The sequence below is a fragment of the Hyla sarda genome, chromosome 1 (assembly GCF_029499605.1).
Source record: "Hyla sarda isolate aHylSar1 chromosome 1, aHylSar1.hap1, whole genome shotgun sequence".
In the NCBI taxonomy this organism is placed as follows: Eukaryota; Metazoa; Chordata; class Amphibia; order Anura; family Hylidae; genus Hyla; species Hyla sarda.
In genome coordinates this window covers 533,515,219-533,534,781 of record NC_079189.1, presented here as the reverse complement: position 1 = coordinate 533,534,781, position 19,563 = coordinate 533,515,219, and the positions used below count along the sequence as shown (strand labels likewise).

General features: G+C 41.6%; 1 protein-coding gene across 3 annotated transcripts in view; it reads left to right on the top strand.

Moving 5' to 3' along the window:
• Window positions 1-19,563, top strand: part of POC5 (POC5 centriolar protein) — a 76,644-nt gene that overhangs the window by 14,219 nt on the left and 42,862 nt on the right. For 2 of the 3 annotated variants that reach the window (XM_056540307.1, XM_056540317.1), the window contains 2 exons: window positions 5,818-5,901; window positions 17,264-17,408. In XM_056540307.1, the coding sequence (XP_056396282.1) occupies window positions 5,818-5,901; window positions 17,264-17,408 (229 nt within the window). Of the gene's footprint in view, window positions 1-5,741; window positions 5,902-17,263; window positions 17,409-19,563 lie in introns of all 3 variants that reach the window. The other variant, XM_056540299.1, reaches the window with a different exon arrangement.

Below are 19,563 nucleotides of genomic sequence, written 5' to 3'. Positions count from 1 at the left end.
TTTCCAACTCTGCAGTGCCCCTTTTATGGACAGGTGCCCAAAACTGAACAGCATATTCCAGGTGAGGCCGTACCAATGCTTTATAAAGGGGGAGTATTATGTCCCTGTCCCTTGAGTCCATGCCTCTTTTGATACATGACAATATCCTGCCGGCTTTGGAAGCAGCAGCCTGACATTGCATGCTATTCTGTAGTCTGTGATCTACAAGTACACCCAGATCCTTCTCTACCAGTGACTCTGCCAGTTTAATCCCCCCTAAGACATACGACGCATGCAGGTTATTAGTACCCAGATGCATAACTTTACATTTATCCACATTGAACCTCATTTGCCAAGTGGATGCCCAGACACTTAGTCTATCCAAGTCATCTTGTAACCTATACACATCCTCTATAGACTGTACCGTGCTACAAAGCTTGGTGTCATCTGCAAAGATAGAAACAGAGCTGTTAATACCATCCTCTATATCATTGATAAATAAATTAAACAGCAGCGGGCCCAGTACTGAACCTTGGGGTACACCACTAATAACCGGGGACCAATCAGAGTACGAATCATTGACCACCACTCTCTGGGTACGATCCATGAGCCAGTGTTCAATCCAGTTACAAACTAAAATTTCCAAACCCAAAGACCTTAACTTACCTGTCAGACGTCTGTGAGGGACAGTATCAAACGCTTTAGCAAAATCCAGAAACACTATATCCACAGCCATTCCTCTGTCAAGGCTTCTACTCACCTCTTCATAAAAGCAAATTAGATTGGTTTGACAACTTCTATCCTTAGTAAACCCATGCTGGTTATCACTTATAATACTATTATCCCCTATGTATTCCTGTATGTAATCCCTTATAAGTCCTTCAAACTATTTACCCACAATGCACGTTAGACTTACCGGTCTATAGTTTCCTGGGGAAGACCTAGAGCCCTTTTTGAAGATTGGCACCACATTCGCCTTGCGCCAGTCCCTTGGCACAATACCAGACACCAGAGAATCTCTAAATATCATGAACAGGGGTACAGATATTACTGAACTTACCTCTCTAAGAACTCTTGGGTGTAGTCCATCCGGTCCTGGGGATTTACTTACATTTATATCACTTAACTTACCTTGTACCATCTCTACATTAAGCCAGTTCAGTACATTACATGATGTGTTACCAGCACTGACCTGGCCAATGTCAGCTCCTCCTTCCATAGTGTATACAGAACTAAAGAACCCATTCAGTAGCTCCGCCTTCTCTTGATCGCCTGTGACAACCTCCCCATTATCATTATTAAGGGGTCCTACATGCTCTGTCCTTGGTTTTTTTGCATTTATATATCTAAAAAAATATTTAGGATTAGTTTTGCTTTCTTTGGCCACCTGTCTCTCATTTTGAATTTTTGCTGTTTTTATTACATTTTTACAGATTTTATTAAGCTCCTTGTACTGTTTAAATGTTATAGCTGACCCATCAGATTTGTATTTTTTGAAGGCAATTTTTTTGTTGTTTATTGCTCTTTTAACATCATGTGTCAGCCATGTAGGATTTAGTTTTAATCGTTTATATTTGTTCCCCTTTGTTATATATTTAGCTGTATAGTTATTTAGAGTTGATTTAAAGATGTCCCATTTACCTTCTGTATCAGTATTTGACAACACCTCCCCCCAATCTATGTCCTGTAGTGCAGCTCTCAGCCCAGGGAAATTTGCCTTTTTAAAGTTATATGTTTTTGCCTTCCCCGCCTGTCTTTGTTTTCTACATTTTAAGTCAAAAGTAAACTATATTGTGGTCGCTATTACCAAGGTTTTCCCGCACAGTTACATTACCAACCAGCTCTGCGTTGTTGGAAATGATCAGATCCAACAAGGCATCACTTCTTGTTGGGTCCTCCACAAACTGGCCCATAAAATTATCCTGCAATAAATTTAGGAATTGTCGCCCCTTTGTAGTTTTAGCCAACCCCGGACCCCAATCTATATCTGGATAGTTAAAATCTCCCATTATTACCACTGTACCTGCCTGGGCGGCCCTCTCTATTTGTTTATGAAGCCGAACTTCTATCTCTTCAGTAATATTAGGGGGTCTGTAGATTACACCAAATACTATTTTTTCAGTATTTCCCTCCTTTTGTAATTCTACCCACAATGATTCCACATCCTCAGAATCATCACACACTATGGCATCGTTCACACTGACTTTCATACCACTTCTTACATACAGACAGACTCCACCACCTTTTCTGTTCATTCTATCCTTGCGAAACAATGTAAACCCCTGCAGATTGACAGCCCAGTCATGCGAGGAGTCCAGCCATGTCTCAGTGACCCCAACTATATCAATATGTTCCTCCAGTATCAAGGCCTCAAGCTCCCCCATTTTATTTGCTAGGCTTCTGGCATTTGTGAACATACACTTTACATTTCCATCCTTTATGTTATTGGGGTTAATGGGATTCAAGGGTGTAAGTTTTATTTTCCTATGAAGCTTATTCCTATTAACTATTCTAACCCCTCCCTCCGCTCCACCCCCAGGTACATTTATAATTCCCACCTCTCTATCTACACTATCTTCCCCCTCTTTGCTGTAGGTTCCCTCCCCCCAAGTCCCTAGTTTAAACACTCCTCCACCCTTCTAGCCATCTTCTCCCCAAGCAAAGCTGCACCCTCCCCATTGAGGTGCAGCCCGTCCCTACGGTAGAGCCGGTAACCGACAGCGAAGTCAGCCCAGTTCTCCATGAACCCAAACCCTTCCTTCCTACACCAGCTTCTGAGCCACTTGTTTACCTCCCTGATCTCCCGCTGCCTCTCTGGTGCGGCTCGTGGTACTGGTAGTATTTCAGAAAAGACTACCTTGGAGGTCCTTGCCTTAAGCTTGCGGCCTAAGTCCCTGAAATCATTTTTAAGGACACTCCACCTACCTCTTACTTTGTCATTGGTGCCAACATGTACCATGACTGCTGGGTCCTCTCCAGCCCCGCCCAACAACCTGTCAACCCGATCCGCGATGTGCCGAACTCGTGCGCCAGGCAGACAACACACTGTTCGGCGATCCCGGTCTTTGTGACAGATTGCCCTGTCTGTCCCCCTAATAATTGAGTCCCCCACCACTAGTACCTGTCTGGCCTGCCCTGTACTCCTCCCTCCCTCCTTACTGGAGCAGACACCCCCCTGGCGGTCAGAGGCGGTATCCTGCTGCAGTTCTGCTAGCTCTGTAATGGCATCCCCCTCATGTGCCAAGCGGGCAAACTTGTTGGGGTGTGCCAGTTCAGGACTAGCCTCCCTGACACTTTTTCCCCTACCCCTCTTGCTAACTGCCTGACTGTCCTGCAACTCCGTCCCACTGTCCTCCCCCACCTCTACTCCCGAGAGTACCTGCTCAGTGAGCAGGAGACTCCTCTCCATGTTGTTAATGCTTCTCATTGTTGCCAGTCGCCCCTCTAGATGCAGGATCTGGGCTTCCAAACGGACAACTAGCACACATCTCGCACAACAATATGCACCCTCAAACTGTTGTTCAAGGATTGCATACATTGAACAGGATGTACATTGGACTGCATTTTCCAACATGGAGGCCATCTAGTTATGGGGATTTCACAAATGCATAGGAAAAAAACAGACAGTCAAAATTACACTTAAAATTTTTTGTAGACCTTGTGGGTTCAAAAATTAAAACTCACAGCGATCTCAACCTCCTGCTTTCAAACTCCAGTTTTTGAAACTCCTCTTTCACGCCCCCTGTTAGGCTGGGTCCACACTACGATTTGTCCCATACGGGAGCGCATACGGCAGGAGGGAGCTAAAACCTCGCGCTCCCGTATGTGACCGTATGCGCTCCCGTATGTCATTCACTTCAATGAGCCGACCGGAGTGAAACGTTCGGTCCGGTCGGCTCATTTTTGCGCCGTATGCGCTTTTACAACCGGACCTAAAACCGTGGTCAACCACGGTTTTAGGTCCGGTTGTAAAAGCGCATACGGCGCAAAAATGAGCCGACCGGACCGAACGTTTCACTCCGGTCGGCTCATTGAAGTGAATGACATACGGGAGCGCATACGGTTACATACGGGAGCGCGAGCTTTTAGCTCCCCCCTGCCGTATGCGCTCCCGTATGGGAGAAAACGTAGTGTGGACCCAGCCTTACACAGCAACACTCAGAAAGAGCAAGCTCTCAATAAGAGTCCCAAGCTAAGATTTATACACCTGTGCCCAATCTACTCCTCCTCCCCCTAGAGGTGGACCAGAGGAAAAAAAAAATGAAAAAGGGTGTTTAAACTCTAACAGTTATCCCACTATGTGCAAAAGAGAAAAACTTACCCAAAATATGAATGTGGGCTATAGGCAGTCGCACCCACTCCACAGATTCACTCCGCACAACAGATAATCACAGTTTTTGATACTCCTCTTTCACACCCCCTCTTACACAGCAACACTCAGAAAGAGCAAGCTGTAGTTGCGATCCCTCCAGCTGTTGCATAACTACATCTCCCAGCATGCCCTTCGGTGATCAGTACATGCTGGGAGTTGTAGTTTTGCAACAGCTGGAGGCACACTGGTTGGAAAATACCGAGTTAGGTAACAGAACTGAAGGTTTTCCAACCAGTGTGCCTCCAGCTGTTGCAAAAGTACAACTCCCAGCCTGCATGGTCTGTCAGTACATGCTGGGAGTTGTAGATTTAAACTAGCTGTTCCTCAAGGGGTCTAGTTTCCAAAATGGTATGCCATGTGGGGGGTTTCCTAAATGCAACATGCCCCCCAAAAACCATTTCAGAAAAACGTACTCTCCAAAATCCCACTGTCGCTTCTGAGCCCTCTACTGCGCCCGCCGAACAATTTACATAGACATATGAGGTATGTGCTTACTCAAGAGAAATTGGGCTACAAATATAACTATACATTTTCTCCTTTTACCCCTTGTAAAAATTCAAAAATTGGGTCTACAAGAACATGTGAGTGTAAAAAATAAAAGATTGTGAATTTTCTCCTTCACTTTGCTGCTATTCCTGTGAAACACCTAAAGGGTTAAAACACTTACTGAATGTCATTTTGAATACTTTTGGGGGTGCCGTTTTTATAATGGGGTCATTTGTGGGGTATTTCTAATATGAAGACCCTTCAAATCCACTTCAAACCTGAACTGGTCCCTGAAAAATAGTGAGTTTGAAAATTTTGTGAAAAATTGGAAAATTGCTGCTGAACTTTGAAGCCCTCTGTTGTCTTCCAAAAGTAAAAACATGTCAATTTTATGATGCAAACATAAAGTAGACATATTGTTTATGTGAATAAAAAATATGTATTTGGAATATCCATTTTCCTTACAAGCAGAGAGCTTCAAAGTTTTTTTTTTTCATTAAATTTGGGGATTTTTCACCAAGAAAGGATGCAAGTTACCACTAAAATTTACCACCATGTTAAAGTAGAATATGTCACGAAAAAACAATCTCGGAAGCAGAATGATAACTAAAAGCATTCCAGAGTTATTAATGTTTAAAGTGACAGTGGTCAGATGTTCAAAAAACGCTCTGGTCCTAAGGTGTAAAATGGCCTGGTCCTTAAGGGGTTAAAGGGGTTGTTCAAGTTTAGGAAATCCGTGCTGCTTTCTTTCAAAAACAGTGCCACACCTGTCTATAGGTTGTATGTGGTACTGCAGCTCAGTCCCATACACTTCAGATGAGTTGAGCTGCACTACAATACGTAACCATGGTCCAATGTGGCGCTGGTGTTGTAATAAAGCAACCATGTGTTTCTAATCCACAAGAGAAGCTCCTACATCTTCATCATCGATTAATCTTCTATATCGGAATAATGTCGTGAGGCTTCATGTTTTTGTACAGATGTCTTCAGATGAGGAGAGCGGTAGAAGCCTTGTCATTCCAAAAGATTCAGATCGTGGCAGCTCAGTGTCTTCAGATTTCCAGGTAACGCATAAGGGAAGAGTTATTTCTTAAAGTACATATCCAATGATTATAAGAATCTATATTTATACAGCAGTAAAATATTTAGTAGTACCTACCATGCAAAGAGTACACGTACAAACAGACATTACAGAGCAACAAATAAAGTGACCTACTAGAGAAGAGAGCCCTGCTCACAAAAGCTTACACTCTGTGAAGAAGTAGGAGTGACACACAAGGTAAAAATAGCTTGTTCTCTACAGTGGTGCAGCCATCTTTTAGATTAAATAAAGCCACATGAGCCACTCACCAGCATACATGTATGAAGTATATAGAAGTGCATGGAGTATGAGCAATAGTATTTAATAAAGGGATGACTATTTAAAATCACAGAAGGTTATCTCCTGCAAAACGAAAATTATGTCCAGCACCAGAATGTGGATAAAAACAGGTTTCTTTATTTAATGAAGACAGCTACATACATGAAATCTCTGACGCGTTTCACGCTTTCGCACTTAGTCATAGAGTGGCATATAACACATAAGAACACATATATACACACACACACACTAAAATTCCTCCTCACCAATTGGTGAGAACACAGATGGAAGTAAAATGCGAAACTAATCCAGTGTGTTCGAAAACATGCACCGGATTCTCAAATACGTTGTATTGAGAGTAAGGTGTGGATAATATTCAAGACATTAGCGAAACTGCAACAAGTGTGTGCGTGTGTATATATATATATATATATATATACACATACACTGGTTATAAAAGTACAAAAAATTGGAAACAATAACAATTATGAAAAAAAACGCAGGAAAAAAAATATTCCCTTTGGGGAATTATGTTGAATTAAACGCAACTGTTCTGATCCAGACAAATACGAAATAGAAAAAAGGATTTGGGAAAAATCTATTTTCTTGAAAGAGGGTATGGTAAAAAGGATATAGAGATAGCCAAAAATAAAGTGGAGAAAATAGACAGAGGAGATTTAATTAGAGAAAATAGAGATGGGTGGAAAACAAGAAAAACGCAAGCCAACATATAGTATCACCTCATATAGTAGACAGTTTGCAGGAATTAGACATATTATCAACAAATATTTACCAATACTTGAAATGGATCCACTTTTGAGAAATTCAGTATCTGGGGGTGTTAATGTAGTGTCTAGAAGAGGTCCGTCTTTAGGATCAAAATTGTCACCCAGTCTTTTTAGTAGTAGTACAGACAGTGCGGCAGCCAGCACCTGGTTGAACAGCACGGGAAATTGGAAATATGGCCACCGAAGATGTCACTTGTTCACATATGAAGGTTAGCAAGGAGTTTGAATCGTATGTTACAGGCACAAAATATGTTATAAAGACCTTTGTGAACTGTAACACATCATCGGTGGTTTATCTGGCAGCATGTACAGTCTGCCACCAACAATATGTCGGTTGTACGAGCAACCATTTAAAAGAAAGAATTAGGAGACACATTTCCGATGTCCGTACTGACAAATTTAACATCTCAGCGTTGAGCAAATATTTTAGAGATATTCATAGAGGGGACGATGCATCTCTTGTAGTTATGGGCATCGAAAAGGTTAAACATAACATTAGGGGAGGAGATCTCCGTAGAAAATTGCTTAACAGAGAGACTTACTGGATGTTCGTTCTGAATACCAGACACCCAACAGGTCTAAATCATAGACTGGACCTAATTATGTCATATTAATATTTTAGTTGGGTGTTCGGCAAAAAAGAGGAACTTATTGTAATATATATAATTAGTTTGTTTTGATAATGGTCCCTTCTTACATATGGTATTGGATAGTGTGAACCATATTCAGACATATGCGTTTTTTTTTTGCGTTTTTTTCTAAATTGTTATTTCCAATTTTTTGTACTTTTATAACCAGTGTGTGTATATATGTATATATATATATATATATATATATATATATATACACACACTTGTTGCAGTTTCGCTAATGTCTTGAATATTATCCACACCTTACTCTCAATACAACGTATTTTTGAGAATCCGGTGCATGTTTTCGAACACACCGGATTCGTTTCACATTTTACCTCCATCAGTGTTATCACCAATTGGTGAGGAGGAATTTTAGTATATATATGTGTTCTTATGTATTATATGCCACTCTATGACTAAGCGCGAAAGCGTGAAACGCGTCAGAGATTTCATGTATGTAGCTGGCTTCCTTCATTAAATAAAGAAACCCGTTTTTATCCACATCCTGGTGCTGGACATAATTTTCATTTTGTCTACTATTGGAGCCGGAGGCAGGACTGGTGGATCCGCGCACAGAAGGTGTGTGATTGCTGGGTGAGTGGTCAATGATCTTCCCGTTATCTTCTGCAGTCCTATAGACAATGACACTCGCTCAGTTCAGATAGGAGACTCGCAACGCCCATTCTCAAGATCAGTGGGGTTACTAAGGGCTGAACCCCTAATACTGTGTAATTTGCTTTTATTATCTCCGTGCACACCCAAATGAGCTGTAGGGCAAGTCTACTTCTTCTACTGTTGTCTCTGAACTTTCCCAGCATTCAATGTTACCAGGGACAATATGTCCTAGGTCACATGGTCTTCAGACGGCGCGGCTATGCTGCAGTGGTTGTGTGGATAGCATTACTACAGTAAATCCCTTCCACCTTGCTACCCACCCACCCACACACTGCAGTATAGCCACACTCCTCTGGAGACTATTATCTGGTTGCTATGGGCAACTGCACCCATTTTCCTCTAACACAGGTTTTGATAAATTTCACCCTATGTGACTTATGACATATTGTCTCTGGCCTCATGGAATGCTAGGAAAGGTCAGGGACAAGTAAAATAAAGACTTGCACTATAGCACTTTCGGATGTGGATCCTGTGCACGAAAATGGAACAAAGAGACGCACGGAGGTAATAGAAGCAAATTACACAATATTATAACGTGGCATCATGGGCTCAAAGTTTGAAGAAAAAAAAACTGGTATACACCTTTTAAAGGGGTACTCCACTGGAAAACTTTTTTATTTTTTACAAATCAAGTGGTGCCAGAAAGTTAAACAGATTTGTAAATTACTTATATTTAAAAATCTTAATCCTTCCAGTACTTATCAGCTGCTGTATGCTCCACATGAAGTTCTTTTCTTTTTGAACTTCCTTTCTGCCTGACCACAGTGCTCTCTGATGACATCTCTGTCCATGTCAGAAACTGTCCAGAGTAGGAGCAAATCCCCATAGCAAACCTCTCCTGCTCTGGACAGTTCCTAAAATCGACAGAGGTGTCATCAGAGAGCACTGTGGTCAGGCAGAAAGGAAGTTCAAAAAGAAAATAACTTCCTCTGTAGTACAGTCATGGCCATAAATGTTGGCACCCCTGAAATTTTTCAAGAAAAGGAAGTATTTCTCTCAGAAAAGGATTGCAGTAACACATGTTTTGCTATACACACACACGTTTATTCCCTTTTTTGTGTATTGGAACTAAACCAGAAAAGGGAGATTAAAAAAGCACACCAAACTCCAAAAATGGGCCGAACTAAATTATTGGCACCCTTTCAAAATTGTGGGTAAATAAGATTGTTTCAAGCATGTGATGCTCCTTTAAACTCACCTGGGATGAGTAACAGGTGTGGGTAATATAAAAATCACACCTGAAAGCAGATAAAAATGAGAGAAGTTCAATAAGTCTTTGCATTGTGTTTCTGTGTGTGCCACACTAAGCAAAGACAACAGAAAGGAGAAGAGAACTGTCTGAGGACTTGAGAACCAAAATTGTGGAAAAATATTAAGGTTACAAGTCCATCTCCAGAGATCTAGATTTGCCTTTGTCCACAGTGCGCAACATTATCAAGAAGTTTGCAACCCATGGCACTGTAGCTAATCTCCCTGGGCATGAACAGAAGAGAAAAATTTATGAAAGGTGTCAACGCAGGATAGTCCAGATGGTAGATAAGCACAATTTGAACATATTCCAAAGATATAATCAGTGTCAGCGCGAACTATCAGTCAACATTCAAATGAAATGAAACGCTATGGCAGAAGACCCAGGAGGACCCCACTGCGGACACCGAGACATAAAAAAGCAAGACTACATTTTGCCAAAATGAACTTGAGTAAGCCAAAATCCTACTGGAAAAACATCTTGTGGACAGATGAGACCAAGATGGAGCTTTTTGGTAAAGCACATCATTCTACTGTTTACCAAAAACAGAATGAGGCCTATAAAGAAAAGAACACAGTACCTACAGGGTAATATGGTGGTGGTTCAATGATGTTTTGGGGTTGTTTTGCTGCCTCTGGCACTGGGTGCCTTGAATGTGTACAAGGCATCATGAAATCTGAGTATTACCAACGGATTTTGGGTCGCACTGTACAGCCCAGTGTCAGAAAGCTGGGTTTGCGTCCGAGATCTTGGGTCTTCCAAACATACGTCAAAAAGCACCCAGAAATGGATGGTAACAAAGCGCTGGAGAGTTCTGAAGTGGCAGCAATGAGTCCAGATCTAAATCCCATTGAACACCTGTGGAGAGATCTTAAAATTGCTGTTGAGAAAAGGGGCCCTTCCAATAAGAGAGACCTGGAGCAGTGTGCAAAGGAAGAGCTGTCCAACATTCCAGCTGAGAGGTGTAAGAAGCTTATTGATGGTTATAGGAAGTGACTAATTTCAGTTATTTTTTCTAAAGGGTGTGCAACCAAATATTAAAGGGGCTCTCCACCATAAGGTGATTTTTAGTACGTACCTGGCAGACAGTAATGGACATGCTTAGGAAGGGTCTGCGCTTGTCTTGGGGCTAAATGGCTATGTTGTGAGATTACCATAATACTGTGAATTGCTTTTCGTGAACTGGTATTTCCTGTTTCAGTTTTCTCTTTTTGCCTACAAATCCCATAATTCCATTTTCCTCCCTCCCACACATCAGCCACCCCACCCATTGAAACATAAATGAGCTTCATACATTCAAAAAACCTGTGGTTTTCAATCAGGGTGCCTACAGCTGTTGCATTAGTTGCAGATTGATCTCTCTCTCTCCCACCAAGTGATCCCTCCACCCATTGAAGCAGACAGGCTCCCTGTCATCAGCTGACTAGTGAGTCAGGTCTCGCCACACTGTAACCTGGGAAAAATCTGAGACAGTCATTTTGTATGCTGTGAAAAATAAATATTGGGATGAAAATCACTTAAGAATTGTGAGAAACACACACAGGTACAGACATTTATATTATGAACTACACTAATTGTACAGCCCCTGCAGCATAGTCAAATAATTCCTGGAATACCCCTTTAAGTTAAGGGTGCCAATAACTTTGTCCAGCCAATTTTTGGTGTGAGATTATGTCCAATTAGCTTTTTTTTTTTTCCTCCCTTATTTGGTATAGTTCCAATACACAAAAAAAATGTGGGAGCTCAACGTAAAAAAGAGGGAAAACCTATACCGAGGATACTGCGTTGCACATACCCATGTGCCAATAAAGAGTAATAATATAATAAAAAGGGAGGCAGTCCTGCTAGGCTAGGTAAGAGATATATGGTCAAAATTAGAAAGAAAACGTGTCTAAAATAGCATAAAATAATGACCTTTATTTAGAAAATGATGTTAGGTCTGCGGCAGGGCCCTTGTTGCAGACTGGTCACTAGATAAAATGTTTACAATGGTATAAAATACTAAAAATATAAACGGTGATATTGCACTTCAACAATGAGACAATGAAAGTGGGGCAATGGGACAGTGCAAACAGTATCTGTTTAGTTATACTGTAAAGTCATATTATAGGAGCCGGGATTAATCCAGATGAAAGTGCATGGCAAAAAAGTTAATAATCCAATAGGGCAATTTTCAGTAGCGCTGGAGCCTCCCAGATTGGGGCCCACTATAAATGTTTTTAGGTGCAGAGATACAGGCGATGCCCCCTCTACCCCGGCGGCATGGGTACTGAATGCAAGAGGGCAATCGCTATACAGTTCAGGCACTTTGTGCCTCTTACCAGCTACAGTGTGCACAGTCAGGTGAGTGCGGCTGTGCTTGCGATCCGGATGCACATCCCTCTGTCCTGGTGGCACAGGAGAAATGTAGGAGGGGTGATATGATCCGGTGCTGGCGGTCGGAGATGATGGCTGGGAAGCAGCGTATGGCAGCGCTGGAGGTATCCTCTCTACCCCGACGGAACGGGGAGCAGGTGAGAGCGTAAGTGGGGACCGGCAATTCGGTAACGATTGTCTCAGATGATGTGCAGGGTTGTCTTAACATCAGACGCATTTCGGGGAGCTGCGTCCCCTTTTTCAATGGTGGAGGTTCAGGAAGACTGTAGCAGTCCCATTGCCCCACTTTCATTGTCCAATTGTTGAAGTGCAATATCACCGTTTTATATTTTTAGTGTTTTATACCATTGTAAACATTTTATCTAGTGACCAGTCTGCGACAAGGGCCCTGCCTCTAAAATAGCATAAAATAATGACATTTATTTAGACACGTTTTCTCTTTCTCTTCTTTCAAATTTTTGACCATAATATCTTTTACTCTTACCTTGCCTAGCAGGACTTCCTCCTTTTTTATACTATTAGTTCCAATACACACAAAGGGAATAAACATGTGTATAGCAAAACATGTGTTACTGTAATCTTTTTCTGTGAGAAATACTTAATTTTATTGAAAAAGTCCAGGGGTGCCAACATTTATGTCCATGACTGTATGTATCAGCTGAAAAGTACTGGAAGGATTAAAGGGGTATTCCAGGAAAAAAAAATTTTATATACATCAACTGGCTCCAGAAAGTTAAACAGATTTGTAAATTACTTCTATTAAAAAATCTTAATCCTTTCAGTACTTTTGAGCTTCTGAAGTTAAGGTTGTTCTTTTCTGTCTAAGTGCTCTCTGATGACACCTGTCTTGGGGAAACGCCCAGTTTCGAAGAGGTTTGCTGTGGGGATTTGCTTCTAAACTGGGCGTTTCTCGAGACAGGTGTCATCAGAGAGGACTTAGACAGAAAAGAACAACCTTAACTTCAGAAGCTCATAAGTACTGAAAGGATTAAGATTTTTAATAGAAGTCATTTACAAATCTGTTTAACTTCCTGGCACCACTTGACTTAAAAAAAAAAATAATAAATTTAAAAAAAAAAATTTAAATGTAAAAAATTTCCAGCGGAGTACCCCTTTAAGGCCTGATCATGAAGGTGTTTTCCGACAGGTTCTGCCATTGTTTACCAGGCTGCCCCATTTCTTAACCCCTTAAGGACCAAGCCCATTTTATTTTTGCATTTTTTTTTTTTCTCCTACAAAAATAATTTCCATCCACAGACCCATGTGAGGGCTTCTTTTTTGCGTGATCAATCGTACTTTGTAAAGACATCACTAAGTTTACCATAAAATGTACGGCACAACCAAAAAAAATTATTTATGTGGGGCAATTGAAAAGAAAACCGCAATTTAGCAAATTTTGGAAGGTTTTGTTTTTTACATTGTACACTTTACAGTAAAAATGACTTTTTATTCTGTGGGTCATTAAAATACCCATGGTTACATGCTTTTCTATTATTGTACTTAAAAAAAAAAAAAATCAAACTTTAAGAAAATAATCCATTTAAACGCTCGCATTGCTGCAGATGCCATCATCTGTATTGATCATGGCATCTGAGGGGTTATTGGCGGATATCAGCGCGATCACGGATGTCTGCCATTACAGGCGGTTCCCTGGCTAAAATGATTGGTTTTGTGGATATGTATCTCTGGTTAAGCAGCTGCACATTACTGCAATTTCCAGAATGCATTGCTCTCCCTCAGCTGTTCATCACAGCACTCCTGCCAATTCCCCTCCCATGGCTGTGGCTTCAGTGCCCTGCCCAAAGCTGCTACAGATTGTCTCTTTTAGGCGATGTTCACATGCTGCAGATTTGCTGCAACAGACCTGGTACTGATTTTAAATACATTTGTTTGTTTTAGTGCAGAAACCCTGAAAATTTTCCGAAGTGTGTGAACTTACCCTTAGAGTATGTCCACGCATACTGTATATGCTGCAGGTTGAATGGTGTGTAAATCAATATTAATAAAAAAGATAGACACCATATACAATATGCTGTGCATTGTGAGGCAGTGACAGGAATGGTGGTCGGGGATCGTTAGGTAGCTGTCATATATAGCAACCAGGTTCCAGAAGGCTGATATCTAGAGGAAAGCTGGGTGAGCTATGGAGAAATCCAGTAAAGAGTTAAGTCTCTAGCAGACCATATCTGCTAGTGACTTTGGTAAGTCCTATGTTTGGGTTTCATAGAATGAAAGGCAGGTTGGTAGTGGGGACATTCATTCCACTTCCTGGGCCGCTTCAGGTTTTAAGAATAGCTCAGAGCAATACAGGGGCTGGAGACAAGTTATCAACTACAGCTGGCATTCATGTTGCCTGGAGAGGTACTGGACCTGAAGTGCTGACCTCCATGGGGAAAAATGCCAGTGTGTAAGGTTACGTATTTTAAGTTTTCATGGGTGGGCAGTAGTAAGCCACTTGTATAGAGAGGGCAAACTACATTGTTAGTGCTGGACAGTAGTAATTTTTATACCAAGGTGAATACAGTTGTACTTTGTGTTTGAAAAGAGAGCAGGAGACGCCCTGAATTTAAACTGTGTCTCTGTCTCAGAGTGCTGCTTACTGCTGCTTGTCCTTCTCTACCGAGCTAAACTCCCACAGTATACAGTAGGTGTAAACATACTCTAAAGGTAAATTCACATGCCTGCCCCCCCCCCCCCATACTAGGGACCCCGTCCACCACATAGGAGGCTCCAGTTCTGAACGATTATTAGCCACTGATTCCTGTGTTTGTTGACCACCTAGGATAGTCCCTACAGTCCTCACTGAAATGTACCTTTTAATTTGTTCTGCTTAAATTAACCCAAGACTGTATAGAGGCAAATCAAGTTTTAAAAATATAGATTCTTTTTTCTGGATCAAAGTAAATTTATGTACTGAAATATTTATAGGGGTACTTCGGGGGAAAACATTTATTTTTAAATCAACTGGTGCCAGAAAGTTAAACGGATTTGTAAATTACTTCTATTAAAAAAAAATCTTAATCCTTCCACTACTTTTAAGCGGCTGAATACTACAGAGGAAATTCTTTTCTTTTTGAATTTTTGTCTTGTCCACAGTGCTCTCTGCTGACAACTGATGCCCATGTGAGCAACTGTCCAGAGCAGGAGAGGTTTGCAATGGGGCTTTTCTCCTGTTCTGGACAGTTCCTAATGCAGGCATCAGGTGTCAGCAGAGAGCACTGTGGACAAGACAAAAAAAAAATTCAAAAAGAAAATATTTTTCCTCTGTAGCATACAGCTGCTAAAAATTACTGGAAGGGTAAATATTTTTTTTAATAGAAGTAATTTACAAATCTAACAGAAAAACGAAAAACTACCAGGCACTGCTGAGTGTGTGTGTGAGCTCCAATGGAGGAAGTCTGATAGGACACCTGCTGCTAAGGAATGGGATGAAGGGAGGTGCGGCTTCAGCATAGCATGTGCTAACAAGGTGCAAAGAACTTTCAATGGCAGTAGAAAGGTGAAAAAAATCGCACTCACCGCATTGTGGATCTCAAAAGTATTGTCTTTATTCCATAAAGCAGATGGAGCAGCAGAAATAGGAGAACGGCAATTCCAAGGTGCGGGGAGGGAGAGCAGCCGCTCTCAGGACGCAGGGGCACACAGAGGGAGTGGCAACTAGTTTCACGTCAGCCGATGCTTCTTCCGGCCAGGTGTGTGCGTCTCCTCCCACATGTAGTGATCATTTTATAGGCAGAGAAACACTGTCATGTGAACAGTGACAAATGCATATTACACAAAAAAAGTGAAAAAAAATATAACAAGGATATAATAAAATGATTAAAACCAAAGGAGCAAACTTTCGTATTGGGTGGCACAAACATCTTCCTGAACCAATTTATCACCTGTCAGTCCACTTTCATTATTTATTGTATTATTTGTCTTTGCCAATTTTTCTATGTCGGTAAGGGTGTATTCACATGGCCGTATGCCCCCGTTGAATTTTTTTTTATTTTTTTTTTATCCCTGTTTCAGCTCCGTTTTTGCAGATTGCAAACGGATTAAAAAAAACTGTTTTAAAAAATCCCATTCATGCCAATGGGATTTTTTTTTTAAATCCGTTTACATCTGTGTGCACCCGTTTGCACTGATTTAAGTTTTTTTCACGGAAGAAAAATGGGCACATGCAGTATTTTTTCTTCCGTGAAAAAAACGGAAGAAAACACGGACATCATAATTTGAACATTGAAGTCTATGGCAAACGGATGAACCTTTAATGTCATCCGTTTGCACCCCGGTTTAAAATATCCGTAATTACAACTGAGCATGCTCAGAAGAGGTCACATCAGCAGACTCCTACAGTGTTGTGGCACTACTACTACTCTCATCATGGAAACAAGTCTGTTCCAAGATGGGAGTAGTAATTCCCCGGCTGCAGGAGTCTGCCGGTTGGTGGGGGGGGGGACTACATTAGTGTTTGTACTACAACCCCCATCATGGATCAGACACTGTTCCATGATGGGTGTAGTAGTACAGGGGCTGAGGGATTGATCACATCGGGTCCGATCAGAAGTTATTAAGCAGGGGAGCGGACGGCATGGTCCTCAACCCTGCGATCACCGATGTATTTTACTTTCAGATTTAAATTCCCCGCGGGGAGCTCTGAATGGCCCGTACCGAGGAGCCAATCAGGGCTCCCTGCAGGGATTTTTTAAATGGACAATGTATATTAAAAGCGCTGTGGGGGGCAAGATATATAGCGCTATATATCTAGCCCCCCAGCGCATTTATAAAGAAATAACCCCCTAGCCCCCCAGCGCAAAAATATATACCCCGCAGTGTGTGTGTGTATATGTATATATAATGTGTGTGTATATATATATATATATATATATGTGTATGTATGTGTGTGTGTGTGTTAACCCCCGCCTGCACCTTTATAATTATATACCCCTATCAAAATATACCCTCCGCCAGCGCATTTGTGATCCCCAAGCACCTTTATAATTATATACCTCCCGCCAGCGCATTTGTGACCCCCCCTTGCCATATATATTGGGGATATACGGGTACATACATTGATTTCTGACCCTTCTGAATTTTTTTTTGTCTGAAATGTTCGCTCTTTTGAGGATTTGTCTTGAGTAACCCTTTCATTTATCAGATGAGTGTGTTTTTGTGTATTCCCTATTCATGGTTTCTATCTTTGCAGCTTGTTAGAAGGCTCCGTAGTCTACTTGTCTAATGTATACTTTCAATGTGAACATGTTCTTGAAGAAGGGAGAATCCTGTCCTAGAAATTACATCCATCTCCTGGTTTCATTACATGGTTAAGCAGCTCCTATTGTTCTGACTCTTTTGTGACAGGATGAATATGACGAGCTTCTCCGCTATGCTGTGGTAACTCCTAAGTTTGGGCCTCATTTCCTCAGGGAGCATCAACTGACTGCTGAACAAACCACAAGTGACAGGATCTCAAGTCCTAGGGAAGCTGTGCAAGAGCTAATCCCAGGTAATATGACACAGGCAGACCAGCATGTACTGCTACATAAATATCCTGCTCGAAAGATTACCTATCCATGGTTATAGAAGGAAATATGATGGTAACAGAATCAGTGGTTTATGTTGATCCTTCAGAATAACAATTAATTAATTCTGATTTTTCAGAACTAATTTGCCTCTCCTCATTGACAGAATCAGATTCTAGAGCGTATGTTTATGGTGGAGGTGGAAGAGACAGCCATTGGCCGAATAAGCGTTTATATCTTGTATACTTGCCTTTAATACCAGCGACTTGATAAATCTTTATACCAAGTGTGAATGAAGTCTTATGGTTAATTGCTCTTAAATATTGTATATGCACCCTTACATGGGATCCACGCCATGCTGGGAGTTGTAGTTTGGCAAAAGCTGCAGGTGTCCCGGTTGGGAAACACTGTCATAGACACTGGTCTATGAGGACGACAATGTTCGCGCGGTCCTCGCCCTGACTGATTCAGTCGCCACTGGCCACACTCGGAAACTCCGGGCCGAATTTTTACTCCCAGAGCTTCCTAAATGTAAAGCTAGCGTAGGAGAGACAGTGAGACTCCTGATAACCCTGCCCATTACCACATACAACCACTTATTGAAACTACATGGGAAGTGTAATGAATATATGGGTTCAGTTTAAGTCAGGATTTGTTCATGCAGACTTATTCTCATTCTTGGCTAATGCTACTACTTCCATTTATGACCTGGTTAGGTCCTGGCTTCCTATTCTTCAGCAAAGGAAAGATGATAAGCGGCGGGTTGCGGGAGATGACCGGGGGGGGGGGGCCTCCAGCCGTTGCTAACCAAAACTCCCATCACAGGAATAGTAGTTTAGAAACAGCGAGACTCCAGCTGTTGCTAAACTGGAGGCTCGCTCTTGCTAAATTACAAATGATGATGGTTGTAGTTTAGCAATAGCTAGAGGCCCCTTGTTTGGAAACGCTGGTTTATGGACGTTTTCCCAAAGGAAGGAGGCCATAAACGTACAAACACATTTCTGTGTTTTTTTCTTATCATTTCAAATCTGTGTATGCAGAGGACTTCTTCGGATCCGGTGGACTACTTCGATGACCAGCGTCTTTTTTTTGTTAAATATTATTAAAAAATGGATAACGAGGGCTTGTGGGAAGTGTTTTTTGGAATAACATTTTTTTTTTAAAGTGTTTTTTTTTTTTTTTTCTTTTACAGGCTTAGTAGTGGAAATCGTCTTATAGATAGAATCCATTACTAAGCCAGGGCTTAGTGTTAGCCCCTAAAAGAGCTGGCACTAACCCCCAATTATTACCCCAGTACCCACCACCACAGGGGTACTGGGAAGAGCCGGTACCAACAGGCCCAGAGTGTCAAAAATGGCGCTCCTGGGCCTAGATGGTAACAGGCTAACAATGGTCCTCGCCCACCCTGGTAAAGTCAGGCTGTTGCTGCTTGGTTGGTATCTGGCTGATACTGAAAATAGGGGGAAGCCTATGCGTTTTTTTGTTTTTTTTCTTTCAAAAATAAAATAATAAAGAAAAGAACGCATAGGGTTCCCTGTATTTTCAGTATCAGCCAGATACCAACCAACCAGCAACAGACTGATGTTACCAGTGTGGGCAAGGACCATTGTTACTGGCCCTCCCAGCCTAAATAACGCCAGTCTGTTACCACCTAGGCCCAGGAGCGCCATTTTTTGATGCTCCGGGCCTGTTGGTACTGGCACCCCTGTGGCGGTGGGTGCTGGGGTAATAATTGGGGGTTAGCGCTAGCTGTTTTTGTGGCTAACGCTAAGCTCGGCTTAGTAATGGATTCCGTCTATAAGACAACTTCCACTACTAAGCCTGTAAAGTAAATAAAAATAAAACGTTTAAAAAGCTTTTATTCCCAAAAATGCTCCCCCCCCCCCCCCACAAGCCCTCGTTTTAAATATTTTATTAATATTAAACCAAAAAAAGTGGTTTATTGTAGTCCACCGAATCTGAAGTCCACAGGATACACGGATTTAAAATGAGAAGAAATAAACAAACAAATAATGGGTTAGTACATTCAGGGGGGAAAAAAGTTGTAAATAAACACACACACACACATATATACAGTATATTGCACAAAGTGGTGTTCTGAAGTCATTTATTAGTTTTTGCTTATGTTTGCTAAAAAAA